General features: G+C 48.5%; 1 protein-coding gene across 3 annotated transcripts in view; it reads left to right on the forward strand.

Annotated features, from left to right (window-relative positions):
* The first annotated feature begins 1,692 nt into the window (after window positions 1–1,692).
* The window catches only part of CLUH (clustered mitochondria homolog), a 2,231,193-nt gene continuing 2,213,362 nt past the window's right edge, over window positions 1,693–19,523 (forward strand). For 2 of the 3 annotated variants that reach the window (XM_069615061.1, XM_069615063.1), the window contains exon 1: window positions 1,693–1,941. In XM_069615061.1, the coding sequence (XP_069471162.1) occupies window positions 1,908–1,941 (34 nt within the window). In that variant the 5' untranslated portion in view covers window positions 1,693–1,907. The remainder of the gene's footprint in view (window positions 1,942–19,523) is intronic. The other variant, XM_069615062.1, reaches the window with a different exon arrangement.

A 19,523-nucleotide genomic window follows, 5' to 3' on the forward strand; every position in this document is an offset into this window, starting at 1 on the left:
TAGCCCACCTAGACACCCAGGCGCCTTGAGGAGGGCTTCTAGGTAGAAGCCCGTCAAAAGCAGTGAACAAAGAAGGCAAACCTGGTTTGCCACGCAAAGTAAAACACAAGAAGGAGTTTAACAAAAAGAAATGACAAATAAACTGCACCAGAGCCAAACGAAAAAGGATTTGGTCAAGCGGGTTTATGTTTTAAGGCTAACACAATAGCCTACACTATTAACACAGTTATATAAGATAACTGCGGTAGAAATTTAGCGTAGCCACCAGCCATGTCTAAATGTTAAAAGAGCAAAACAATGCTCTAGGAGGTACAGATAAAAAGAGTTAAGAGTTAACCCTTCCAGCACTCCATGTAAAATGGTGTGTACTGGATCTTTGGTTAAATTTGACTAAGTAAAGTTAATGGTAACTTTACCCTTTTCTGGGGGACAGTAGTCAGCCTCAGAAATGGAGTCAGTGGGAAGTCTGAACGGCAACCCTGTGTCACTGCACGGAAGGTGCTGTGTGACACACAAAAGAATGGGGCTACTGAAGTGGTGTACTCCAGAGTCCACAATCACAAAAACAGGTAAAAACACATAGCAAAACACAAGTAAGAGGGGGGAAAAGCTCACACTCTTACCAAGTGGAAAGAAATAACTCCAGAGATCCAGCAAAGCTGTGGAGGGACTCACTAGTTAGGGGAAATTAGCCATAGAATGAGAATTCTCCCCAACATTCACCACAACGGAGTTGCGTCACTCCGTTGCGGGCAACACATGACTCACACCACCACACTCCCAACAACAAAAACAAAAAACCTTACTTCCCGATATTGCCATATTCACAGCCACACTTCATATACAGGACTTCTAGGTTCATTTGTCGGTATAGTCTTTATAACGAAAATGTTATATCAAATATATAACGAAAATGATATAACGATAATTTATGTGGGGGTGGGGTAAAGGGTTAAATCTTGTGGGGAAATGGTTGGGTGGGTCTTTAGGGGTGGGAAACTGGGGTTTGGGTGGAGCCCCCCAAAATTAAGAAAACAAAAATGTGTTGTTGTGTAGCAATATCATTTTCATTATATGTGCATTGCTATGAAATGATTTTCGTTATAAAGACATGTGTCTTGCCTTGTTCATGGCAGGGTGTTTTTAATGTAACGTCCTATGATACCCTTGCTTATTAAAAACTCATTCTATGCAATATTCCGTAATGACTGACGTTTCTATTTATGCAAATAAGGGGGGCACATCGTTTGCCTTCCAGGGCCCCGCAAATCCTACGCCCAACCCTGCGAGTCACTTGGAAAACACTGGAAGTTTTTACGTTGTAAAATAAAATATATGTGGGACAAGGACAATAGAATAAGTTACTGCTCATTTCTTAACAAATGCTGCTTTAGCTTTAGTATATAAAACGAGCAGTTTCTCCTCTCGGTGTGCATACGACGTGGGAGACAGGTGCCTCAAACGGACCCACAAAGTTTGTTTCCTCTCTTTGGGCGGGTTTAAACTTCACTTGTGACAATCTGTCATTTCGGGTACTTAAGGCCTGTCAAATATTTCCATGCCGGTTTATAGAGCGAGATCCAATAGGAAAGCACGCTAGCAGCACCAATAGGAATCGGCGTTGAGCCATGCTGCCCTGTGGGCGCAGTTGAGGACAAACATCAAGTCCCGCCTCCTACGCTCAGTACGGGTCACGGGTGTAGCCAGCATGAAACGTAGCTTGTTTTCGAGAATGTATAGAACGTAACCTCACGTGATGCCTGAGACGTGTTGCAAGGTTTCTCCCTCTAATGTGATTATGTTTGTTGCTACGGAGGTCAAGGTGGTTAGCACGTGTGCTATGTCCTTGTTGGGACGGAATTGAGACTTAAACTGTCATCCTTAAAAGAAGAAGGTCGGCACGAATCATGCCAAGTACCGTTGAAGAGGGTGAGCAGAATGGTAGGTGGCGGCGCGAAAATAGAAAGGGTAAACGGCAGCGTTGGAGGTTTGAGGGGCAAGGGGTACAGTGGATGTTAAATTTGTAATGGGCTAGTCTGGACTCTGAAGAGTCAATGTAAAGTAATACTGGTCCATTGAAGAGTACTGTGGTGACTTGTTGTGCAGGAGAAGGTTTAGTGTCCCATGATAACGATTACGATATGGGGTTGCATTCGTCAATCTCTGGAGGGAGCGAGGCTGCCTGGCGTAGGGCATCAAAGGGTAGTGTGGTATGAGGGTGGGTATTCCTTGCAGAGTGACACATGCAGGGCAGTTTCTAGACAATATCGTGACCAGTGCGAAAAGCCAGAATAAACCTGGCTCTTCCGACCCTTCACTCCATCTCCAAATTTACTAAGTCATTGTAATCTAAATACCTTTTTATTTGCTTGCTAGAAAGACCTGACTAGCCACTGTAATGGGGTTCCGTGCCCCATTCTGATAATCCCAGTACCGTCTTGACCAGTTGCAGCTAGTTGAATTTGTAAAACGGATTGCTGCAAATGTGTGCTCTGACTAAGCGCACCTGCACTCATCTAACACGGTTTTGGATTTTGTGTCCCCTTAGAAAATGTTTAAAATAACAGGTTGAAATTGTGCATTTTCCAGCAAAAATCTCATAAAAATTAGGTAACCATGTATAACTTACAGTCCAATCTGCAGGGCAACACATGAAACGCTTCACATGACTGGTCCTCAACAGCACACAAGAACATTTTGTGACTGTTGTTGAGGCTCGTCCCAACGGGAAAATAAACTGGAGATATCTCTCAACGATATATGCCAGCATTGTGCCACTTTCAAGCAGCTTCTTCCCAAACCAGGTCATGAAGTATGTTCCCTTTTCATGCTTTCTGTGTCTAAATAAAGTAATGTGGCTGGTCCGCATGGCCTCTTTGCACACGTTTTCATGTTTCTAGTGTCCAAAAAGGCTGGTCTCAACAGTGCTGCTAATGTCCACATCAAATGCTGTATTCTTCCTTAATGCATGTTTTTGCTGTCCCTAGTTCTGCATCATGTTGAACTCTTTTGACACAACGTTTAAGCAAACAAGTAAACATCTAATGTATCTAGTATTTCACAAGGTGGTATTGCCAGCTGGTCAAATGGGCAAAATAGACAGGAAATATAGTTAATTTTCACTGATACTCTTATTTAACTTAAAACGTTGAAAACATGCAACCATGTATTATGGCCACATTTGATAATCTAGAATCCTTGATATGGTGTAAAATACTGAGGCTCCTTAACTGTGTTCTGGCAGCAGTTATTTATTTTGAGCTGGGCGTTTGTGCTTGGGAGCACGAGTAAATTGGAATAAACTGTTGTTCTATCGTACATTTCTTGATCCACCTACGGAGTCAAAATTTAAGGATTTTCTGTCCCTGAAAAAGGATCGTAAAGCTAATTTTAGGGGCTTCTCCCAGTTATGCTTAACATAACATCCTTCATGATCTTGAAAACCTTAATGATGTCTTGCAACAGAGTCCCTGTGGTGTGGAATTGCTATAAATCGTAAGGATTGGATCGGAACATGTAATGCTGTGCATAATTACAGGCTATATGCTCAACTGAAGAAAGAACATAAAGATAGGAGCATTGGCGCCTTATCTCATGAAGTTCTTAATGCTCCGCTTTGTGGAAGCTTCATGAGGTTTAGGGTTAACCTTCTCCCTACTAGAGTAATATTAAGTACTAAATCGGCTTCTAAAAGATGTCCTACTGCGTTACTGTAGAAATGAAAATGAGTGAGAATCTCAAACATTTGATTGTGAAATGTCCAGCTCTACTTGCACTGTGTAGCCTGCACTTTAAACATTTTGTACACAGTTTGGGTTTTATAGAAGTGGAAAATCTATGGCAATGTTTATTGTGGGGTAAGCAAGTCTCGATAGCATTTCTGTCCCTAGATTTCTCACGCAAATAAAACTCATAAATGATGTATGAATTACATTTTAAATGTTAGTCAGATGGGCTTTGGTTTATTATATGTTTTTGTTTTGTCTACTCCTTTTTTATGCTACTTGTAAAAGGTTGATATTTGATTAACCATATACATCTAAAAAAAAGGTAAGCAAGCATGCGTTTAAAAAAAAAACTTTTTATGAGCTTAAAAGACAGGACTGATTAATTATTTCACAAATGACGTGCAAGTGAGGGACAAGATCTGAGGTCGAGTGGGAGGGTATTCTAGATCCGTGGGGCTGCATCGAGTAGGATCTCTGGGCCACGTAGGAAAGTCTGGTTCTGGGTACCTCCAATATACCGGTGTTGTTAGATCTCAGTGTTCTGTGGGCCGGCAGCAGAGAGATGGAAGTGGATAAGTACTTGGGAGCGTGACCGAAGAGGCATTTGTGTGTAATGAATGACACAAAGAAGGTAATTATGCTACAGACAGGAAGCGAATGCAGAGCTCTCCTGGCCACTCTGATATGGTCTGATCTATGAAGACCCTCAACGATGCGTACCGCGTTGATTTGCACAACCTGTAGTCGAGTGAGGTCGTGTTTCAAGATGCCAAGCAATATACTGTAACAGTAGTCCAATTTGGTGCCTATAATTGCCCGTGAAATGGGAGCACAATTGGCGGAGGAGAGAAACGGGCGCATCTGAGCAGGCAGTTTGAGATGGTAGCAAGAACTAGACACAAGGCTGTTTACTTGTCCTTTAATAGTCCATTATTGGTCTAGAATGACACCACGTGTTTTGACCTTAGGCTGGGTAGGAATGTTACAGCCATCAATTTTGAAGGATTTATACTCGGAGCTAAGTTTACGCAGTTGTGCCCAGAACCGTAAATTCTGTTTTTGAACTATTAAGGGCGAGTTTGTTAGCTTGCATTCAGGTCTTGAAATGCTCATAGGTGGAGCTTAGGACGGTGGAGTCAGTAATATGATCTCCTGTGAGGGGAACAAGACACTGCGTGTCACCTGCGTAGTTGGCATATATAAGGCCATCCCTGTCCAGATGTTCAAACGGCGGGAGAGGGAAGGTGTTGAAGAGATTTGGTGACACGCACGAGCCCTGTGGGATCCCACAGGTGACGATAAATTCTTCTGCCTGGACATCCTTAAAGAAAACCCTAGCTCTGTGATCGGCCAGGAAAGATTTTAACCAGTCAGCTGCTGCTGTGGAAAAATGTGCTGACAAGATCGAACGCGGCAGAGAGATTCAGCAGCACAAGAAGGGCTGTATGACCCCCTTGCATAGTTTGGAGTATGTTGGTCTTAAGTTCAAGTAGCATGGACTTGTTGCTGTGGCCACGTCTAAAACCAGACTGTTTATGGCCAAGAATGTCATATTCGGTGACGAAAGCCTCATTCTGCAAATGTGCCACTATATCCAGTATCTTGCAGACAGGGGATATTGGTGATGGGTCGATAATTGACTGGTAGGGAGTTTTTATTGTTTTGTTTAAAAAAAAAGTTTATCAAGGGGCAGGGAGATCCAGGCCTGCTTGATATCACATGGGACGCAGTTTTCCCTGAATGAGTCATTCACGAATTTAGTGAAAAGGGGAACCTGAAGCGGGGCTCACTATTTTACTGAAATAGCTGGACAAATGTCCTCTTTACAGTTTGGGATCTTGCTCAGAGATTGAGTGGAAATAGATTTCAGGGCAAGTCCTCTTTTGGTTAGAGATAGGCAAATTATTAAGTTCTGGGTTATTCGGAGCATTTTCGCTAGCAATGTTACTCTGGATGTTATTTGTCCAGACAAGTTTTTTTAATGGTGGTACACCACTTCGTGTTTTTGATGATGTAACGGCAGTGGACTGCTCTTTCTCTAAACAGCTCTTTAGAGCTGGAGGCAGCCCTCAGAATACGCTTGTTGTAGTAGTTTTTCTTTGCTCAGGGAAATTGCAGTGTTATGTACCCTGACAATCTGTGAGTTGGTTGCTTTATCCTCTTAAGATTTGTTTTTCCCCAGAGTTTTAATGCATCATTTTTTTTTATTTTTTAAAGAGTCTGAATGTCTGGCGAATACCACTTTTTATCCAGTAGCTTTTTCATAAAGCGTGTTTTAATGGGAGCCATGTTATCGACAGCTGTCTCGTGGTTTCCGATGGGCAACTGTCAGTTCATCAGCAGAGTGTAAATTGGCCAGGTTATCGATGGTGGGTGCAATGAAGGGTGCCATGGCCGCAGGTGTGAGCTTGAAGCGGTTTCTGTAGTATACTCAGCATTTCTCTTGTGGTGTTTTAATGGTGAGGGGAATGGACATATTCACCACGACATGTGGTGGTCTGACCATAGCCATTGGTTATTAAACATATCACCAATAGTGATATTTTATGCAAGAACTCAGTCTAGAATCCTCCCTTTATTATGCAAGGCAGACATTCGTTTTCGTAAATTGATCAGCAAACCTTATTTGATTAGCAAATTTGTACTAATATTTTAAATATCACCAGAAGTTTTTGTATCCAAGACATACTAGGAAGAATATAGCATTTCTAAGTACATCTGAAGTAACACATTAGTTCAGTGAGTGTCTGTAAAATGTACAGCTTAGCTGCATAAATGGACAAAATATAGATATGATAAAAAGGCGCCCAAATTGTTTTTTCAGTGCAAGGCTTTGTGTGATTGCGTGCAGTCAGTGTTGCACGGGGCAGTGTCATTAAAATTGTACGCTTGACCCTTCATTCACTGTTGGGGAGAATTCTCATTCAGTGGCTAATTACCCTTACCTAGTGAGTCCCTCAGCAGCTTTGCTGGATTTCTGGAGTTATTTCTTTTCACTTGGTAAGAGTGTGAGCTTTCCCCCCCACTCTTACCCATGTTTTGCCATGTGTATTTCATCTGTTTTTGTGATTGTGGGCTCTGGCATACACCACTTCAGTAGCCCCCTTCTTTTGTGTGTTGCACAGCACCTTCAGTGCAGTGACACAGGGTTGTCTTTCAGACTTCCCACCAACTCAATTACTGAGGCTGACTACTGTCCCCCAGAAAAGGGTAAAGTTGCCATTAACTTTACTTGGTCATTTAACCACATATCGAGTAGACCCCATCTTACATGGAGTACTGGAAGGGGTTAATCCTTAGCCCTTTTTATCTGTACCTCCTAGAGCATTGTTTCGCTTTTTTAACATTTAGACTCGGCTGGTGGCAGTGGTATCTACCCTAACCTTTCTACTGCGATTATACTATATAAACGTGGTATTGTTGTAGGCTATTATATTAGCCTCGAACCTAAACCCGCTTGACCAAATGCTCTTTCTTTTGGCTCCGGTCGGGTTTATTCGCCATTTCTTTTTGTTAAAGTCCTTCTTGTGTTTTACTTTGCACGGCAAACCAGGTTTGCCTTCTTTGTTCACTGTTTTTTGGCGGGCTTCTGCCGAGAAGCCCTCCTCTAGGCTCCTGGGTGTCTAGGTGGGCTGCATGTGAGGGAGGGGTGTAGTCACCCCCTGCACAGGGTATCCTAGGAAACCCAAGTCGCACTTTGCCATGATTGGCTGAGGTGGTTGTCCGGGCTGGATAACCCCCCCCCCCCCCGCTGCGTGATTGACAGTCAGGCTGAATGGGGGATTTTCGCATAAAAGGCAGGACTCTTGGGTTAGAAGTCAGTCGCCACTGGAACTACAAGGAACCGAAGAGAAGCGGAGAAGAAGTCGGCTGCTGTAACTATCCCGTCCTGGTGAAGCCCTGCTGCAGTCCTGAGCTATCTACCCTTCATCGACCAGAGAAGATCTAGTCCGGAGTCTTAGCTCATCTTCTACAGCCAGAGGATCCTCTTCGTGGTCGAAATCACTGCAAACTGTTGTAGTGGTCCGGATAGCCATCTGAAGAGCCTCTCCTGTTTTTAAGGAGCGCACCTTTTATTCACCGTCGCTGCTGCCGGCTTCAGCCCTGTGTGGTGCAGACCCCTCCAGATGTCCTCCTTCTTGCCGAAGCTCCAGGAACCGTGGGTCTGCAGGAAACTACCCGGAACAACTGCCGTGGCACCAGTGTCTTCTTTGAATAAGGTACTGTGTTCTGCTTGAGGAATTCGGGTGAATCCTTTTTCCTCCTCTTACAATGCTTGTCCTTATCTTCCCTCCATCTTATAACTTTTGCTTCCTCCATTGACAATATCTAAGTACTCCTGGCTACGTTGAATCGTGAACTGTCTGACTGTGTGATCCTCGACAACAGGAACCCGCTTCCACTTGACACTGGCTCCGGCCTATTGACTCTTGACTTTCTGTCCATGAGTGTTCTCTGATTCTGTCTGCCTTGACAAAAGTATTGCCTATGATTTTTGCCCCCAACTCTCTCTGGGTATCTCGGGTGCTAAGTGTGTTTTTGCCCCGGTAACATTTCTTGCTGCCGATACGCGTTTATTTAGTAAGACAGAACTGTCATTACTGTCAAAAAGTGATTGCATATGTATTCCCGGTTCAGTCTCTTGTTTCACAACACCAGTCCGTTAAAACATAGGGTACTTGCCTTGAGTTATACCGTACAAAGTGAATTGGTTAGTTGTAGTGTATTTTACGTGTGGTTTTGTTTGTTTTGTTTATTTTATTTCTATAGCGCTCCGGACCCAGGAGTAAAAGGGCGCTTAGTACAGGTTACAAGGCACAATACATGGTAATAAGCAGTGATACTTGAACAACAATTATATACAGAATATACAATCAGTGGAGTTGATAGCAACCAATAATGACATAAATGAGACATGTGCAGTAGGTACAGTTTATAGCTAAGTCTAACCCAGAGGTTGACTTTTTGTCAGAAGCCAGCCGATGGCAAGTTTCCTGAACGACTGGAAGGATTTGGATGACTTAATATTCAGTGGCAGGGCGTTCCAGAGTAGTTCTTTTAGAGGTAAATCTAGGTACTGTGAGACATAAGGTATTGGAAGATCTCGTGGATCTGATGGAAGATTTTATGGTGAAATAGTGAATGTATTAGTCAGGGGGGGCTAAATGGTTAAGTGCTTTGTAAGTGAGGCAGAGTGTTTTTAGATCAACTTTATGTTGGATGGTGAGCCATTTGCATGTGGTTCTAGTGGCAAAGATGTGCTCACGTCTGGGAATGTTTAGCGCTGCCCGTAGTGCATTATTTTGAAGGACTTGGAGTTTACTAATCATCGCTTGGTTAGCCCCTAAGTAGAGGCTGTTGCAGTAGTCTAACTTGGATTGTATAAGAGCTCTGGCTAGCGTGAGGCAACTGTTAGAGGAAAGAAATGGTCTACAGGGTCTGATTAGTTTTCCAGTATAAGCAGTGGCTGAAGCGGTCGAGTTGTTTTGCTTCATGAGGTTAATATTGGCATTGAGATAGAAGCCAAGTGGTTTTAACGTTTTTGGCGACCGGGATGGTATTGCCATCAATTATGATGTTGGAGTAGTTGGGACTTCGTTTTTTTAGGTTATTCGGTGAACCAACAATGAGCAGTTCAGTCTTTTCGTCATTCAGGCAGAGGCCATGTGTGGCCATCCATGCCTGAATGACAGAGAAGATTTAATTGATCCTGGCTACATCAGTATTATAGTTGCCTGAGATGGTGAGGAGTATCTGGGTGTCATCCGCGTAGTTTGTGTAGGTGACACCCAGACAATCCAGTTTATCAAAGAGGGGCTTTGTAAAGATATTGTATAGGGTTGGTGAAACACAGGAGCCTTGTGGGACACCACAAGTGATGGGGTCTGCTGCTGCCACCGGAGAGAAGACTCTCATGGTTCTATTGGCCAGGAAGGACTGTATCCACGTGACAACAGAGGGGGAAAAGTGGGTGGCAGAAGAGAGGTGGTTGCAGAGTATTTTGTGGTCGACCAGGTCGAAGGCTACTGAGAGATCTAAGAGGAGTAGGATGGCAGCCTTGCCCTTATCTTTGATTTCGTCAATCTGACTTTTAAGATCAACAAGGGCAGTTTCTGTTCCATTTTGAGGTCGGAAGCCAGACTGACGCAAACCAAGTAATTGGTTAGACTCTAGGTAATGCTGAATTTGCAAGTAAGCAACTCTGTCAAGGATTTTAAACGGGAAGGGAACAGTTGTGATGGGCCTGTAATTGGTGGGGATGGCTGGGTCCAAGATACGTTTTTTTTTTTTAGTAGCGGGAGGACCCATGACTGTTTCAAATTGTTGGGTACCGAATTAGTGGAGAATGACACGTTTATGAGCTTAGAAATGAAGGGGGCGAGGTCTCTTGCTGCATCTTTTATAATCTGTGCGGGGCAACTGTCCCCTTTGCAGTTTGATGGCTTGAGGGAGGTTATGATTTTTTCGCTTCTAGTACGGTTACTTTTTTGGAGGGGAAGCCATGGTTAGTGTTAGGGGTGGTGGGTGGGCTGGGGATAGGGGGGCTAGGGGTGGGGCTACTATTGGAAAGTTGTGGTCTTTTGTTTTCAATTTTTATTTGTAGGTCAGTGATTTTGTTCGCAAGGGCATCTTGGATACTAGTGCACCAGAGTTGGTCCTTCACGGACATGTCAGTAGGTGAATTGGGGTTTTCTAACTCCTTCAGGATGGTGAATAATTATTTGGTACTGGAACTTGCATTACTTATTCTTATATTGTAGGCTTCCTTTTTTGTGCAGATTATTTCTTTTTTGTAAAGGGGGATGCATTTGTGAGATTGATTTTGTGTTCCTCTGAAGGATTCATTAGGGTTTCCATTTTGGACTTTTTATTTCTTAGTATTTTAAGTTCTGGTGTGTACCAGGACTTAAGATGTGCTTTGGGTGTACCTTTGCGCAGTTTTAGAGGGGCAACAAGGTCAATAGCTTTGGTCATGGCGTTGTTGTAGGTGTCTGCTAGTAAGTTGAGGTCCGATGTGTTGGGGATCATGTTTAGGGTGGGTAGAACCAGTGGGAGGAGGGCTTCAGCGGTGATATTTCGCTTATTTCTTGTCAGCCATGCTGGTGCCGGTGGGCACTGTATGTGGTGTGGGTTATTAGTGCTAATGTCAAATGACAGTAGGAGGTGGTCGGTCCATATGAGAGGTTGGGGGTCCTTGCAGATAATGTTACAATTGTGGGCAACGAGCCAGTCTAAAGTTATACCTTTCTGATGAGTAGGTAGGGTGTTACGTTGAAGGTAGTTATGTTCGGAAAGTGCATTAGCAAGGGAGGATGCTGGAGTGTCGTGAGGATCATTGTATCCCAAGTTAAAGTCGCCTAGAATAATATTCTGTGATGGCGGTTTAGATTTTTCAGCTATGAGGGAGGTTCTATCTTCCTCGAAGGAACCTATGGGACCAGGGGGTCTGTATATTAGTTCCAGGGTGATAGTATTCTTAGGGGTGGTTTGGATTTTAATGGATAGGTGTTCACAGGAATTTATCGGAAGGGAGGTCACAGATCTAATGTCGAGCGAGGATTTGTAGTGCTACATCTCCTCCACCGGCATTGGGTCTGTCGGCCCCGAGGATGGAGTAGTTGTCTGGAACCACGAGGGTTGGAGAGGGACCTGCTGTGGCATGAAGCCAAGTTTCTGTGGTGGCGAGGAAATCCAGGTCTGCTGAACGGATGATATCGGCAATTTCCGTAGGGTGGGCCACAAGGGATCTAACATTTAAGTAAGGCTCCTTTGAGTGGCACAGTGTTTGCAATGGTGTTTTTAATAGTGATTTTAGTTGTAGGATTATTGGTCATTTTGCTGAGTGGGGTGTCTAAAACCTAGTCTGTCGTTACGGGTCATGAGGTTAGGGTAGGCTGTAGGGCAGTGTTCTAGCAAATTACGTGAGTTCTGGATCTTGTCAGAGTGCTCATCTGTGGCAAGGTTAGGTGGATGGTTACCTATGACGCTAATTCTCGTGCTATGGTCTGTGGGTTCACTGTGGGGGAAAGGAGGCAGGGAGGGCAGGAAAGGTGTGGGGCAGGGAACGGGGTAGTGTCTAGGACAGGCAAGCTTGGCAAGTCCATTACTGAATGGGATATAACTATTTCTGCTACATGGCATGCAGTCGGGCATAATGCAGAAAGGGAACATGATTACTAGCCAGGCTTGCATAGTTCAGATATGGATTCGGGGCAGGATGCTAAAGGGATGGTGGATGTTGTAGGCTGCGCAAGTGCTTATAAGCCCTGAGCGGACAGGCTAGTTAAGGTAGCACTGGAATCGAAATTGAGGCACACTTGCAAAAGTGGTTTGTAAATGTCGCGACTAACAGGCAAGTTTAAGGTAGCAGTTAGCTAGCGACCATGAGGCACAACACAGATCCAATTTGGTCTATTAGCGACCATAAGGGACAACACAAATTGGATGTGGTCTTTAGCGACCATAGGGCACAACACAACCCTGTAGGCAGCGGACGGGCTCAGGACAGACGCTATCCTTTGAACGTGATCCTTGGAGCGGTGGGCCGGCTCCTCCTACCGGCATGGGATTGGTGTGCAAGTTAGTTTATACAGCCAATCCGCGGCTAGGGGACAGCGGGGTGTGTAGCTGCACTTCAGAGGCAGCTTAGTAAGATGTTGGCGGCCATCTTGGCATGGGGCTGTCCTTGTGGTGTGCAGTGGCGAAAAGTTGCACTTAATAGAGAACGGCTGGTGTAAGGCATTTCTGCAGCGTCTCCTCTGGCAATAGCGTCGAGGTACGCTTGCTGATGCAATTGCGGAATTTCGTAGCAGACGATTAGGTGGAGTCCAATAAGCCTAGAGGCTTACCTAATACCGCTCCGGAATCCTGGGAAGGCTACCACTACTCCTTCAGGGAGGGATTTGCTTCTGCAGCGAAGGTGGGACCGGAAGGGAGCTCCTGCTCCTCCAGGACTTGCGTGTGTCTTGGTCCTGCCGTGGCTGGTGGCGCTCTGTGGCAAACGGGGGCAAACGGGAAGGGGCCTTGCTCTCTTGGGCCTTCCTCGAGTGGGCCGGCTTCCGCCTGCGGTGGCCTTCTGGGCGGGATATTAGGTGTTGCTAGGCAACGCAATAAACATTGATGGCGGCGGCCATTTTAGGAGGCTGGAGCTTATCGTGTCGTAGTGCACACGATTTCGGGTGCCTGCTTTGGGGTGGCACGGCGTAGTGCACACCGCCGGTGGGCTTCAGGCTCACCTGCAGAGGGCAAAGGGAGAGCTTCCAGATGGCTGCTTCAATGGAAGCACGGCTGCTCCTGCAGTCCGTGTTATCGTTGGGGCGGCGGGTCTCGGGAGACGTATCTGGTGCACGATAAAAGGGGCTCCTGCCCTCTCGAGCGTCTACCTGGAGTTTTGAATGAATAGAAGTGTTGTGTTTATAACAAACGGTTTAAAAATAAATGTACTTATATTTTTCACCTGAAACCTTGAGTCAGTGTTTGCTTGAGTCACAGTAATTGTGGTCGCTTTGTGTAATCTCTGCTACTGCTCATATACTCTTGAGATAAGCCTGGCTGCTCCGCTACTGCTACCACTTTAACATAGTAGTACAGGCTTGTACCAAAGGTAAAACTTGTATTGCCACCTGTAGTCTTAATTGTGTGTAGTGGTTCCTAAGGGCACTGCACAGGATTCTGCCTAACAGCTGTGTTAGGCCAAGTTCAGAATTTTCATAAAACCAAAATGTTCACAGTGTTAAAGGAAAGTCATAGCCTGAGACGTAGTATGGTTTTGCGGCAGGGAGGATAATTGTCAACTTCAGGTGGGTAAAATGGCCCTTGCCTGTCATTGATGTAAACTGTTTTCGATATATAGCGTTAATTACCACTTTCAGGGGGAGGACAGGGCCATTGATGGTCCTCATGCCCGAGTCGGGCTAGCACACGAACAGCATTCCAGCCCTATGCATCCATGAAAGCGATAATGATCGCTATTTGCACCTAGAGCAGTGGATCTGTAGCTGTACATACTGGATGGAACTATTCACTACTTTGCATAAACATTTAGTTGGCTTTGTGTATTCATTATGTAAGAGAAAATAAGTAAGTGTATAAGCAGAGTGGATGATGTAACCGGCAGAGAACTGGGCAAACTAGTTGGAATATTGTAGTTTTGCGGCCCTCTCACTTTCAGGGAGCTGGTATAAAGCAACAGAGTGAAATGATAGGATGACAATGAATTTGAGATCAGCTCATGGGTTGAGCACCAGTTGCACAGATTATGCAACCAGCAAGTCACAGATTATGCAACCAGCTTTGCCATCAAAAGCATTTGGCCATAGTGTTCACTTGCCAATATGATGTACTTTCACCAATAAAATATATTTAATAATATAAGTTTTGTATACAATTAAACTTTACTGAAAAACATGCAGACCATGCTGTGTCGCAATACTGTAATTACAACTTACATTCTTTTTGGAAGGGAATTGCAGGATTGTTTTAACACAAAAAAAACCTACATACTTGTCTTTGCCGGACAGGATATAGTTATTTTAGTGAAAGTGTAATCCAGATTACTTCTGGTTTGCAATCATTTGAAAAAAGAGACGTTTCTTGCCTAGCACTCCCACACAGGACTTTGGAAATTTGAATAGTGCAGCTGAAATCATCTCTACTATCTCCCATTAGCATCTTTGCACTTGCAGTGAACAGATAAGAGAGTGAAGGGAGCCCAAGGGCAATAGAGGAATGCCGGGTGAGCTGTGCTGTCATTGAACAAGGTAATTTAAATAGCTTCTCCACACACTCAGAATATAAGAGATGCTCCAGACTGATTTGTGCATTATCCAGAGTTTAATATTTGCCCTTAGTGATGACATGTGTTTCGGCTGTAAAAGCCTTCTTCAAATAAGGGCTTTAAGGTGTGGTTGCATTGTCAATCTTGTTGGATGGTTATAACATTATAAGGGTTTAATCCCTTGTTTCATGACTTGCGGCATCTCTCGCGTTGGCTCTCAAAGTCATGAAACCAGGGACGTTCATGTGTTGGGATCCTCGTGCTATTGCTCTCGAGCGTTAGTGCTATTTTTTTTCACGTTTTTTCTCAAAAACTTCGTTTTTTTCGGTCAAAAGAGCCTCAAGCTCCAGCGACTCTCCATCCGATCAACGGGGACCCGTGTCGGATTCGTCTGCGCCCCTCAAGGGTGAAGATTTCGTCGAGCTACGCTTTTGGAGGACTCCAGAAGCTTCTCAGGCCCGGACATGGCCCAGGAGAAGGGAAGCTCTGCCCTGGATGCCAGCTGCAGAACGTCTTTAAGGAGGACGAACACTCCTTTTGTCTCTACTGCCTACATGAGGACAAGACGCACGTGGAGAAGGACTGTGCGTTTTGCGGCAATATGTCGGAGCGGACCATGAAGGACCGCCATCAACGTCTCGCCAACTGGCTGGAAGGGAAGAGCCCGTCAGGCGAGAAGAAGAGGAAGAAATCCGAGCGGTCTTCTAAGACCTTTGAGGACGCCCCGGCGACGGGGGTCCAACACAAGGCCAAGCACCGCGAGTCCGCTGGCACCGGGAGCGCCGAACGGTCGGGCTCTACGGGCGCCAGGCAGGGCGCACCCTCCCCGGCACCTTCAGCCACGAGCCAACACTCTGGGTCGGGTAAGAGGAAGGGCGAGCACCCGGCGAAGCTCCTGGAGAGGCCCCGGTCGAGCTTGAAGGCCCCATCGGAGGGGGAGCGAGGCAGTGTCCCCCCCCCCCCCTCAAGGATAAGGCGGTGAGCGCACCTAAGGTGGTGAAGGCCTTAATCCATCCGGCCAAGCCCTCTATCGATACTGTCGCGGCGGCCCTGGCTCAGCCTGTGGAGGCTACACCAGTGGTGGTGACCTCGGGGCTCAGAGTCTCCCTGCGACCTCGGAGGGAGTCCTCTTTTGTGCCCATCGATAGGACCCCCGTGAAATCCCCGGCGGGGAAGAAGAAGGGGGGGGCAGGGCGTCGTCGTAGATTCGGCTTCAACCTCGGAGGAAGAGCTGATCGAGGTCTTAAGCCACGGCCTTGGCGTGGAAGAAGACCGGCCCGTCGGGATGGATCCCGACGCAGGTGACGACGACATCGTCGAGGGTGCCGACGGGGCCCCTGATCGCCCGTCGGTTTCCCCTCTGCCAGCGCCGCAAGACAACTCGGCGGCCATTTTGTTGGCTATACAGTCCTTTTGCTCAGAGATCAGGACGAGACTACCGTTGCCGACGGAGGAACCTCTACCGTCGGGGGATCCTGAAGCGGGAGCAGGACCTTCTGGTGTTCCCCCGCCCAAGAAAAGAAGGATTCACCCTCCACCTCCTTTTCAGCCGTCGCGCCCTGTCCAGCCCTCCTCCCCGTCCACCCGAGGGGATGATACGGGGACTGACACGGCAGCGACGGGTACGGACGACGAGGTATACGACGAGGATCTACCGTCGTCACCTCCCACCAGGGCTTCTCCGCCCGACGAGATTGGATCGTTCCACTCCATGATCGCCAGGGCATCCGAGCTTTTCCAACTCTGCCCTGAGGAGAAGAAAAAGGAAGGATTCCTTTATCAACGGCGCGAGGCCAAGAGGAAGACGGTCCTCGCGGTGCCTCTACTGGACGACATTTGGGATGAGGGCCTCGCCCTCCTCAAGAACCCTTCCACGACGCCAGCTAGAAGAGAAGAAGTACCGGGTCCCGGACGCGGCCCCCCTGTGCCTCCGGGCGCAGCCTACCCCGGACTCCGTCGTCTCCACGGCGGCCAGGAAGAAAGCGGGGGGGGTGCGGCCTCCACATCGACTTCCCCACCGGACGGCGAGGGAAAGAAATTGGACGCTATGGGACGCAGGGTCATCTCGTCTGCAGCGACGACGATTAAAGCGGCCAACGCCTTGGCTATCGTGGCCCGCTACGACAGGGAGCTATGGTACAAAATGGCTCCCCTGCTGGACTTCCTACCGGACGACAAGAGGGCGGATGCCCTGGAGATCCTACAGGAAGGTGAGGTGGCGTCGGACCACGCCATCACTATTGCGACGGACATCGCCGACACTGGGTTCCGCCAGTTGGGCAACGGCGTGTGCCTTAGGCGGCGTGGATGGCTCAAGGCTACGGACTTCCGTCAAGACGTACAGACCAGAGTCCTGAACATGCCGTTCGATGGGAACAACCTGTTTGAGAAAACAGTGGACGATTCCCTTCAGGCCATTAAAGCGGACACTGAGACGGCCCGGGCCCTTGGGGTTCTGCAGCAACGACGGACGCCCTTTCGGAGCAGCGGAGGCAAGGGCGCCTCCAAAGGTTCCGGCGGCGGTTTCTCCACCTACCGTCAAGGAGGCCTACAGAGGACGAGGCAAGTCTGGCGGACCCCGCCGTCGTCGCCAAGGAGGTCAAGGCGGCAAAGCCTCGTCGAAACAGGATTGAACCGGCCGTGGGGTCGGGCCCCCACCGAAGCACCCCGGTGGGAGGCCGGCTGGCGAGCTTCGTCAGCGTGTGGGAGTCCATCTCCACCGACCGTTGGGTGCTGGACGCCTTAGCCCGGGGCCACGCGCTCGAGTTTCAAAGAAGGTGCCCGCGTCCCCCCCCCCCGTGGCCAGGAAAGAGCTTCACGTCCCTCAGCTTCTCCTGGAGGTAAAGGCGATGCTCAGGAAGGGCGCCATCGAACTCGTCCCAAAGAGGCTTCGGGGCTCCGGAGTTTACTCGAGATACTTCCTCGTGAAGAAGAAGACGGGAGGATGGCGCCCCATCCTAGACCTGCGACGTCTGAACAAGTTCATCAAGGCGCAGAAGTTCCGGATGGTCACCCTCCAGCACGTCCTGGGTCTGCTGGAGGAAGGAGACTTCCTGTCGTCGTTGGATTTGGAGGATGCCTACTTCCATATTCCCATCCTAAAGGGGCACCGAAAATTCCTCAGGTTTGTGGTCCAAGGGCGTCACTACCAGTTCAAAGCCCTCCCCTTCGGACTACGGTCGGCACCCAGGGTATTCACCAAGTGCCTTGCACCGGTGGCGGCGCAGCTGCGCCGCGAGTGGATCCACGTCTACTCCTACCTGGACGACTGGCTCATCCGAGCCAAGACGAGGGAGCTCGCCGTGGAGCACACGGCAAGGACCGTCCAACTTCTCACGGACCTGGGATTCTCCGTGAACTACGCCAAGTCCCACCTGGTACCCGCGCAAAACGCACTGTTTCTGGGAGCGAAGCTCGACACAGTGTCCCTTCTGGCCTCCCCGTCGGAGGAAAGGACCAGGTCCATCCTGGGCAAGGTACAGCGGATGTTGGTTTCCGACGCGGCCAAGGTGAGGTCCATCAAGTCCCTCCTCGGAATGATGTCTTCTTGCATCTACCTCATTCCCATGTGCAGGCTCCGGATGCGCCCGTTGCAGGAGTTCCTGGACGCGCGCTGGATCCAAACGACGGGCGGCTTCGAGGAGAGGATCACACTCGACGAGAGTTCCGCCGAGCGGTCCGGTATTGGGGCACCCGCGCGCATCTGACGGCGGGCATGGACTTCCAGACCCCAGACCACCAGGAGACAGTGATCACGGATGCCTCCCTGGAAGGGTGGGGAGCGCACACCGAAAATCTGCACGCGAGAGGCCTTTGGCTCCCGACGGAGAAGTCACTCCATATCAACGTCCTGGAGCTCCGTGCAGTGTTCTGGGCCCTCAGGTCCTTCCTTCCGTCCCTCAAGGGCAAGGTGGTGAGGATCTTCACCGACAACACCACCACCATGTTTTACATCAGGAAACAGGGCGGAACCAGGTCCCCAGCACTGTCCAAGGAGGCGCAGGACCTGTGGCATTGGGCCGTCGCCCAAAGGATGTTTCTGGTGCCGTTTCATCTGGCAGGGATAAAAAACACCATCGCCGACTCACTCAGCAGGGAGCTGCCCTCGTGCCACGAGTGGGAACTACGGCAGGATCTAGTGGATCGCCTCTTCCGATGGTGGGGCACACCCCAGATCGACCTGTTCGCGACGGCGACGAACTCCAAGTGCCAGAGGTTCGCCAGCAGGTTTCCCCAGGCGAGGAGCATGGGCGATGCTTTCTCGTTCCCCTGGGAGGGCCTGTTCCTCTACGCGTTCCCTCCTTTGCCACTGCTAATCCGGCTCGTCAACCAGCTCAAGAGGTCACGGTGCAGGATGATCCTCGTCCCACCTGCGTGGCCGAGGCAGATATGGTTCCCGGACCTTCTGGACTTGTCAGCGTCCCCGCCAATCAAGCTGCCGGTGGACGCGGATCTACTCTCCAGGGAAGGAGGCGCCATCCTTCACCACGACCCGAAATCGCTGAACTTGCAGGCCTGGCTCCTGCAGCGCTAGAGTTTGGAGGATACGACATACCGGCCGACTGCAGAGAGGTTCTTGCAAAGGCCAGGGCGTCCTCGACTCTTAAATGCTACGCACACAAATGGAAGAGGTTCTCTGTCTGGTGCCACGCACAGAAGATTAACCCTCTACGGATTACGGCTCCCCAGGTACTGCCGTACCTGCTGACGCTGGCCAAAGCTGGACTGGCACACGCGTCCATCAAGATTCATCTTGCTGCGATCTCCCGATACACCAGAACCACGGGGCGGACGTCCTTGTGGTCTCATCGTCTGGTGAAAGAGTTCATGAAGGGACTGTTCAGATCGTTCCCGCCGGTGAAGGCTCTGGCCCCGGCGTGGGAGCTCAACGTGGTGCTGACCAAGCTCATGGGACCTCCGTTCGAGCCTCTGCACTCGGCCCCGTTGAAGTTTCTGTCGTGGAAAACAGCGTTTCTTGTGGCCATCACCTCCGCACGACGGGTGGGAGAGATCCAGGC

The sequence above is a fragment of the Ambystoma mexicanum genome, chromosome 9, assembly GCF_040938575.1.
Source record: "Ambystoma mexicanum isolate Mex_15411 chromosome 9, UKY_AmexF1_1, whole genome shotgun sequence".
Classification (NCBI taxonomy): Eukaryota; Metazoa; Chordata; class Amphibia; order Caudata; family Ambystomatidae; genus Ambystoma; species Ambystoma mexicanum.